The sequence below is a fragment of the Fundulus heteroclitus genome, chromosome 18, assembly GCF_011125445.2.
Source record: "Fundulus heteroclitus isolate FHET01 chromosome 18, MU-UCD_Fhet_4.1, whole genome shotgun sequence".
Lineage (NCBI taxonomy): Eukaryota > Metazoa > Chordata > Actinopteri > Cyprinodontiformes > Fundulidae > Fundulus > Fundulus heteroclitus.
In genome coordinates this window covers 3921298-3930725 of record NC_046378.1, presented here as the reverse complement: position 1 = coordinate 3930725, position 9428 = coordinate 3921298, and the positions used below count along the sequence as shown (strand labels likewise).

The 9428-nt window shown below is 41.1% G+C and overlaps 1 protein-coding gene across 1 annotated transcript; it reads left to right on the top strand.

Annotated features, from left to right (window-relative positions):
* Window positions 1–4183: 4183 nt before the first annotated feature.
* Window positions 4184–6809, top strand: LOC105926745 (potassium voltage-gated channel, Isk-related family, member 4). The gene is made up of 2 exons (XM_012863181.3): window positions 4184–4263; window positions 4882–6809. The coding sequence occupies exon 2, from the start codon at window positions 4908–4910 to the stop codon at window positions 5466–5468; it is 561 nt and encodes a 186-aa protein (XP_012718635.2). The 5' UTR covers window positions 4184–4263; window positions 4882–4907; the 3' UTR covers window positions 5469–6809.
* The last annotated feature ends 2619 nt before the right edge of the window (window positions 6810–9428 follow it).

The following is a 9428-nucleotide window of genomic DNA, read 5'->3' as shown; positions in this document are numbered from 1 at the left end:
TACTTTAGCATCATATCCACACGAGGCTGCCAGCGCTCCAAGTAGATTTTAATGCTCCTACCCGTCCCACCTCTGCTCAGGCTCGAACCTCTAGGATCACAACAAGTATCTTTAATGATTCCCTCCGCAGGAAAACTCCCTTTGGAAAACCACACACACACACCTCCAAATTGGGCATGCAGGCTAGCTGCCGAGAGGCTAAGAGAAGTTGTGTGTTTTTTTTTCTGGCTGCTGTTCAAATGCAAAGGGCAGCAGGTAACAGGGTTTATTATATCCTTTTAAAATAGTCGCAGTGTTACTTATATAAGCTGCTTCAAGCTTCAGAGCCTCGGTGTGACCCATCTCAGTGCATAGTCGGAATCTGAGTAGATGATTTCTACTGACTGTACCAATTGTATAACCTGACTCCGCCAGATAGATTTGCTCCGCATATCCATCTGGAAACCTTCCGTTGAAGTAATTTTGGGAAGGGGCGAAAATACTGGTTAGCTGATTGGCCTATGTTGGTGATAGACGGGCCAAATAAACCAATCAGATTTGTCGTCGCTCGTAACAGAGCGACGACGAAAACACAACCACAAGCCAAGCTACTCTTGCTGCTGCAGGTAAAGGCTCGTTAGCTCAGCAGAGAAATACTCTGTAATTCCGATAAAACTTGCTCGATAGCCACGCTAACGCTAGTTTCATCGGCTGAAGCCGCCATGTTCTTTAGACTGAACTGTCGCGCTTCCCGTTGCGTCACACCTCAACCCGCCTCAAAGCCAACGCTGATTGGACGTTCGTTTGGTGAACGGCTCCAAATTTTCTTTAACGGAGAGTATCCAGACTGATCTGCGAGTGAAACCTTGAAAGCTCGCGAGATCAGGGTGGTCTCACGAGGCTACCAATTGTAGAAGAAAATGAGGAAATTGGGCAACTGGAGATGCGATATCCATGTCAGTAGTATTGTGGTAGGACAGTTATGAAAGCAGCAATGACAAATCAGTTTGGTGAGGAGTAAGAGCATACATAGTTGTGCCATGCTTGCCTTCACACTGAAATTCCTATTTCCCAAAATTACCAACACATCAAGCAGACATGCAAGGACCCAACTTCAGTGTCCCTCACAGACTGCCACCTGTTGCCTTTTTGAGGTTATGAAACAAGCCTTTTGTCATTTGAACTGATTCTTGAATCATAGCTAATCACACGTCCAGGTTTGTGGATAGGCAGAGAAAGCAAATGCATGGCTGCTGTAGCATCTTGACTCCCTCTCTGTATTAGAGCTGCCTCAAGACATGACCACATTCAATTATTTATTTTGTAATTTACTTTTAGAAATAAGGAAATCAAATAAATTGAATAAAGTTTGTGTTGAATCTGAATGTTATTTAATGTAATTTCTGTAAATGATTTTATTAAATTGATTTAAACTGTTTTCTATGGAGTCCATCACATGTGAAAGCAAGGCTAGAGCAACACGTCTGGAACATCATTCTTTGGACAGACAAGACCAAAGCAGAGACTTTTGGTGATGCTGCACTTCATTACATATGAAGAAAAAACCAAATGCATAATTTGAATAGGGAATAATGCTGTTAGTCAATAGGACAGTTATGAACCTCCCAGGAATACCAAAAGTATTGTAGGGTTTCTAGAGCAGGAGAGTGACTCTGAACACAGCAGCAAATCTACAGCAGAATGTCTAAAAAGGTAAAGAACCAATGTTTTACGATGCTCCAGCACGGTGTAATAAGTGTACAAAGTGTGATGCACCATTCCTTGACAAAAATGTCAAAAGGTGATCTGGTCATACAGAAGTGATCAAAGTTTTGCTGCTAAAATTTGGGTCTACAAGTTAATTAATCACACGCTAGCTGATCACAACTGTGAGCTGATACACTTCCTTTAATGGTGTCACACATTTGTAAGACATGTTTTTGCTCAATAATCATAGACGGAGAGAAGAAATCTTGCACAGTCTCAGAAGCAGACACGCCCGTGGGTCAAATGCAGTTATTAAGGCTCACTTTCATTATGTTGTGCTTGCTGGAGGTCTGCTTTAGTCGGTAGATGTTAGACGGAAAGGATACTTATATTTTAAGTAAAATGCTAAATTAGATCTGGTTTTCTTCTGAATGGAATGGGTTACTGGAAATGTGGAAATATTGACCAAGACCAAACATTGTGATAAAGAAATTACACTCTTGGAGGGTTAAAGGTTGCCCAGTCCTGTGTTATGTTAAGTGAGGTTTAGGTACACAAAAGAAAAAATAAACAGGCTGAGATGTCTAATGTTAAGGCCACCATAGAGTAGACTGACTAGAATAACCCAGAACCCCTGGATTACTAGTCCCTCAGGAGAATGATGGAGTCCCTGCCTCAAGAGGAGGAGATTAAGTATCTTGGGGCGTTGTTTGTGAGTGAAAGGCAAATGGAGAGGGAGATCAATAGATGGATTGGTGCAGCCATAGCAGTAGTGGTAATGGTGTGTTCACTGCAAGAACAAACTCTCTGATCCAAGCAGCTGAAATGATCTTCCTCCACAAGGTGGCTGAGCGCTCCCTTAGAGGGGTGAGGAGTCAGCTGAGGTGGCTTGGACATTTCTCTTGGGAGGTGTTCCAGGCGCAATCCACGCTTGGAGACTGTCTTTCGACTGGCCTGGAAACGTCCCGGTCTTCCCCTAGAGGATCTGAAGGAGGTGTCTGGGGAGAAAGAACTCTCTGCTTAGTCTGATGTCCCTGCAACCTGGTCCCAGATAAGCGCAAGACGACAAGTACGAGTTGAAAAACATAACATGCATAATTGCTAAAAAAAAAAAAAAAAAAAACTTTAAGTAGATAAACATTGGTTTTGAGTCAAAATGTAAATGTTTGCCTTGACCACTCAGTAGCTGAAACACTAATGTTAATTTAAGTGACCAAACTTGTATCTCCGGTATAAGCTTTGGTCATGAACACAACTCATTGACATAAAGGTTATTATGCAGCATCATTTGACTATCTTACCATTATGTCCTTTGGGAGAGGTTCTGGAAAGTCTGACCAGGCCCTTATATGGTTCCAAATGCTGGTCTGAGAATAATGTTGAGCCTTCTTGTAGTCTTTTCGGCAACCCAATAAACTGGGTCTCAATTTCTGACCCTGGGTTTGGTTAAACCTGCCCTTCTTGTGTCCCAGCAACAAACTTAGAATTTGGGTAAAAGTTAAACCCAAGCTGTTTATGTGTGCGCAGCAAACACAGTTTTCTTAATTTACTTTTACATTAGAAATAGTTCAACTGACATAACTTCAGAATCATGAAAAACAGAGGTAAATACGAAACAGGTGGTTCTCAATGGTGTTAAAGAGCATCTTTTAGAGTAATTGCTGTATTAGTAATCCCCTGCTGTGGTAGATTGTAGCCACTTTTCAAAGACAATTTTACCTCGTTTTAACAGAACATTCCCACAGTGAAACATGTTGGTGCTTTTCTTCAGCAAGTGTAGGAGCAATTCTGGAAGAAAACCTGTTAGAGTCTGCAAAAGACTTGAGACCTTGTTGAAGGTTCACCTTTCAGCAAGACCTAAGCTCTTAACAAACAACCAGAGATACAATAATGGGGTTTAGATCAAAACATATCCAAGTGTTAAAATGGATATGCTCAAACCAGTTAAGACTTGGAAATTACTATTCATCCAATCTGTTTAGGCAAACGAGAATGAGAATGAGAGGGAAGTTTCTCTCTCTAGATGTGCAAAGCTGGTTGAACCATAGTTCAAAAGTTTGCATGAAACACTTTTAAGATTTTTATTTGCAAATATATTTATTTATTTCCAGATCACAATTTGCTCTACTCTGAGTTAGTCTATCAAAATAATTGAAAAAAAAAACTCATATGATATGATTGTAATGTGCAAAATATGACATAAAAGGGTATGAATACTTTTGTTTTTACTTTTCATCACCAGCTTTTAAGTGCTTGCCACTTTTCTGTAAATGTATTAGTTGTTCAACCACTTCTTCTGGATACGGGATCTTTAGTAAGAATCTGCACATGACCTCACAATTTTATAAGGTGGGAAACATCTTAAATTTTTGTTTTGATTTATTTTTTTTTAAAAAAAAAGTATTATTCCTTTGTGAGTCTTCCACATGCTCAGGGTTCATCTCATAATCGGACCAGGCCATGTGAGTCATGATGACGCTAAAAGGTCTCTGTATAAATAACTGCGTCTGAACTCAGTTCTGCCCAAACCTCAGAGGGGATAGAAGAGGCTCACATAAGATACAGTTCTGCAGTTTGGTGAGTTCATTTGTTCATCGTTTTTTACAGCTGTTAGTTGTTCTTTCAGTTTGAATTAACTTTCTCAAACTTATTTGCCTAGTTGGTAAGAAGTTTTCCAGGAAAGAAAAAAAGTAAAAAAAAGTAAAAAAAAAAAGTTAACGATATAATTATATATATATATATATATATATATATATATATATATATATATATATATATATATATATATATATATATATATATATGTATATGTCAAACTTTATTGATGGTGTTCTCTTTGAACATGCACATTTGAATGGCACCAGAGAAATAAATGGCAAAAAATTCAATAAAAATACATCTATCTATATACAGAGAAAGATGCAGTGCTCTTTTTTGTGGATTTTGAATTATCCATCAAGTTAAATCGATAGAGTTAGACAATCAATTGTTGGAACGCTATTAATTATGTAAGTGACTACGTGTTTGCATTTATCATCTTTAACTGTGTTGTACAAAGTGCAAAACTCCGTCAATATACGTGCGTAAAACGCGCGTAAGGGTGCTTGGAGGTACCAACGCCGTCTCTTTATAGATAGAAAAATAAACGTTACCCCTTTAACATTTGTATCTGTGCTTCTTTTGTGCATTTTACAGGATTTCATCGCAAACTTCACAAAAAAATGGAACGCCTAGAAAACTTCACAGCAGCACCAGCGAGCCTCTTCTTGAACACGGATGTGCGCGCGGCGGAGTCCCAGGCCGCCGCCGTCGAAGGCGACGGGAGCGCATACCTCTACATGCTGATAGTCATGTCATTCTACGCGGTGTTCCTCTGCGGTATCATGCTGGGCTACTTTCGCTCCAAGAGGAAGGAGAAGAGGAGGATCAACATCTTCACGCGCCTGGTGCACGAGGTGGAGCAGAGGGAGTGGGGCGCTCTGCCCAAGAAGCATAGCGCCACCTTCCCGGCCGCAGTCTCGGGGCTGCGCGCCGTGCAAGTTTCCTTGCCGTTCTGCGGTTACCACGGCAACCACTCCGGAGCCCTCAGTCACGAGGGTTTTCTGCCGTCTCCACTGGCGTGCGCGCTGTGCGCGGAGCAAAGCAGCGTCAGCTCCCTGTGCTCCTCCGCGGACACGCGCCTGACCATTGAGGAGGAGGAGGCCGACAGCGGCGCGGCAGAGGGACCGCAGGGGAACCTGAAGGCTGCACCAGCGGGGCACGGCGGAGACGATTCAGGCTGAACCTTACCCTGGCTTTAGATCCAAAGAGTGAAAATTAGCTCCGAGATAAAAGATGAGAAAAACAGCTTGAGGGAAAACATGAGTGGCCCTTAAATGCGTTATTATTGGGCCTCCAAAGGGGACAGTCGGCAGCTGTGAAGCCCTAAATTTGTTCGTGAAACTCCATAACCAACATCTGTGACGCGCCACACGCAAGGAAGAGAAACAACGTGGGCTGATATTCATAATCCACACATTATTATAATTTTTTAATGTACCTATCGACGATTGCTACTTTCAGCTTTATGACAAGTTAAGCACAATGCCACACCTAAACGTACACACAGCTCATGTCAAATCTCTTAAGAACGCATTGCTACCGTGGTTTAAAAAGCAGAATAACAGGAAATGTTCATTGTAAGTTTGTTGCCTTCTGGTTTTAAATGTGGTTCTTTGTTTTTTGGAGAACGCTGAGCTGATTCAGAGTAGACTAGTTATTATTTTTACAGTGTGTGAATGAATTGGGCTCTTTTTGCGGTGTCCCCCTCGTTGCTGTTGAACCCCCTCCCCGCCCCTTCCTGCTGCTGCCACCTCACTGGTTTGGGCTGATGACTCATCCTGCAGGAGGCTTGAATGGAAGACTGGTTCTGTGTTTTGCTCTTCAGCAGAACTCGACTTGCTCTGACCGACACAGGTGTCAAGAACTGAAAAATACCTGGAACCCACTTGAAAGGTTGTCTGAAATAAAGGTCGTCTGTTGTAGCCTCATGGCGGACAGATATCTGTTCACAAGCAATAGATTAGGTTTACTTGATGAAAAAAAATGCACTATAGGATATATGTGTGTGTGTATTGGTCACTTTTACAGCTTTAATTTAACATGGAGAGCTGGGAAGCGTTAAAGGAAACAATAAATGCATTTGGAATGAAAACAGCTTCTCTTTTCTTTGAATTTAACTTTGTTAAATCGCCAGTAGAGGGCAGTGTTGATGTGGTTGTTTAGAAATAGGCAAATGAATGGGAGACACAATTAGGAATCTGTTTTCATTATTTTTTTAAGAATACTTTTATCATTAAAATAGTCCCGGAAAGATCTCTTTCCTAGTTAAATCTACTCAGACATCAGACTGTCTCAAGTATCTTTGTTGCGATTCATAACTCCTGATGCCTTTTAGTTTAGAAAATAAAAGTGAACCCGAGGGGATCGTGAACAGCATTTATAAATCCATCAGTATGTATTAGCACATGTGGATTTGATGCAAACCCAGCAGACCATAGAAGTGATTCACCAACACTTTTTCCTTTTCACTTTCAATCAACTTCCATCCTGTCTGACAGGAGACAGGATGCCTACAGGCAGCTTTAAGGTTATTTTTTGTGTGTGTGTGTGTGTGTGTGTGTGTGTGTGTGTGTGTGTGTGTACGTGTGTGTTGTTGATGTTCAATCTTTTACATTTTCTTTCGACAGCAAAACTCAGCTCTGCCCCTCATTTGTTTCTTTTTCTCTCTTTGTCTCCCTCTAACACACACACACAGACACACACACACACACACACACACACACACACAAACACGGTCTATCAGCAGCGCTGCAGGCTCTCAATCCACTGACACAACAGCTCGCCACACCACCAATGACAATAATGGCTTCTGGGAATACATGCAGACTTTATGACGTGCATGCATTGACAGTGAAGTAACCCCGACAATCCCAGCGGTGTCTATAACAGCCTGTCTGAGAATTCACGAGGGTGTGGAACTCTTGGTTCCTTTCACTCACTTTATATTGTGCATCTATGTGAACTGTATGAATAAATATATAGGGCTTTGATGTAAACACAGGTTTATGTGTTTCTTTAAGACGAGAGACACCAGGAACAATTAACTAAACAGGAAACGAAAGGATCTGACAAAGAAGCAGTACAGTAAATTTGGTGTTGAAGTGCTGGACTAATAAAGATAGATTAGCCTGAGGAACTGTTTTCTGTTATGTTCTACAAGGTTTTAGTAGGACCAAAACACAGACTGGAACTCTGAAACCCCATGATGAAAATGTGGGTTTAACTGAAGATACAAAAGCAAACTAACAGCAGACATAAAGAGGAAAAAAAAACTGGCAAAATCCAACAGAACAACAGAGCAGCAGGGAGGACGAAATCAAACATAAGAAAGCAGAGAAATAAAAACCGGGGAGTTTAGATAGAAAGAGAGGTGTGGAGAAAAGTGAGGCTGAAACAAGTGGAGGCAGTCAGAAGAAAATGAGGAACAGCTGAGACAGATGAAAAATAGATGAGCTGAGGGGTGGGGTGCAACGAACAAGAACTGGAGGAAAACACATGAAAGGAATCTAATAGAAATAATACAAAATGTACAAAAAATAAACTAAGCACAATATAATCCACAGTATGAATGTCTGTCCTAGTATGAACTAAAATGGTAGCAATATAATAATAATAATAAAAAGGAAAACCATAGAAACATAAAGATGGGTTGAGTAGTCGTCTGGCAATTGGAAGTTGTGGGTTTGATTCCAGCTTCCCCTTGCCACATGTCGATGTGCCCCTGGGCAAGGCACTTAACCGCAAGTTGCCTACCGAGCTGTATCTCGGTGTATGAATTTGAGCGTGTAAGTGAGAGCGATTGGGTGAATGTGGCTATAGTGTACAGCGCATTGGGTGGTCAGCATGACTGGAAAAGCGCTCTATAAGTTCAGTCCATTTACCATTTACATGCTGCCCCGAGATAACTCTCCATTTGTTTATGTATGCCACATCTGTGATGTCCTCAGTGTCAGTGAGTTAGCTGTTGTTTCCCAGTAACCGTTTTCTGCAGCTACAGCATCTGTGATCTCATAATCTCTCACAGCAGGCTGCTAAAGATAGCCTACCAATCTGAGGCTAGTTTGAAAAGTAAGAGTAAAGGAGAGCTTCTATTTCCTCCACGCATAGTAGATTAATTTAGACATTACATCATAAATTGTCTTAATTCCTTGGAGGTTATCTGTAAAATTTAGTTATAACTGTGGTAATTTTAAAAGTAATAACAGGCATGTGTGTTTCTCAAAACCTGTTATCCTGTTTCACACTGAGCTTTTAGCAGGTTGCTAGCCTAGCCAGCTAGCACTAGCCTAGCCTGCTAAGGTTAGCAGACAAAGTGAAGGTAAAGGAGATCCTTTGTGAATATTCCCTGCTTCATAAATAAATTAAACAATGAGCCCCTAAATATTTCCAACATAAATGCAGAGTGGACGAAAACTTTGGAGATCCCAGACCTAACCAAAGCTGCTTTCTCCATGAACATTTCTGAATTATTCACATATATAAAAACTAACTCCATTGACCAGATAGAAAGCAAGCTCAGCTCTGAGAATGGCAATGGGTAGCAGCAAGTCATGTAAATCCATTATACATCTATCATGCTCATATAGAGCAATCCCATGGATCCTGAAGATTTTTTCAAGATAACAAACCTTCAGAATGGGTCTAGCTTGTCTCGGTACAGTCCATTGCTTATGTCTTTTGTACGGTCCATTTTACAAGCACTTTTCATCTCCTTCTCTCGCAGCACGGCATCCAAATCAGCAATGCAAAAAAAAAAAAGATGTTGCCTGACAAAATGGCGACTCATCCTACAATGCATTGCAAACTCACGTGCACTTTGGAGACCCATATACACAAAAGAAAATCTCATCCCAGGAGATTGTGACACTTTCACTGACATGATTAGGAGGGTCTACAGCTGGTGTTTTATTACCGTTTGAGACAATTCATTAAACACGATAAACACTTTTCCAGCCAGAGTTAGGAATGAGCTAATATTGATTTGATCATCAGTTCTTGAATAGCTCTCCACACCCCTTGCAAATCCCATGTGTGGTGAACAGAGAATGCCAAGAACCCACCAGGCCCATGAAGAAATTTGGTGGTAGCAGAATGTTATCTCAGAATACTTTTCTTCAGCAGATAGTTAGCTAAACACCCAA

What these genes read in the sequence shown, in the direction of transcription:
- LOC105926745 (XM_012863181.3), top strand. Translation starts at nt 4,908, where the DNA reads ATGGAACGCCTAGAAAACTTCACAGCAGCACCAGCGAGCCTCTTCTTG.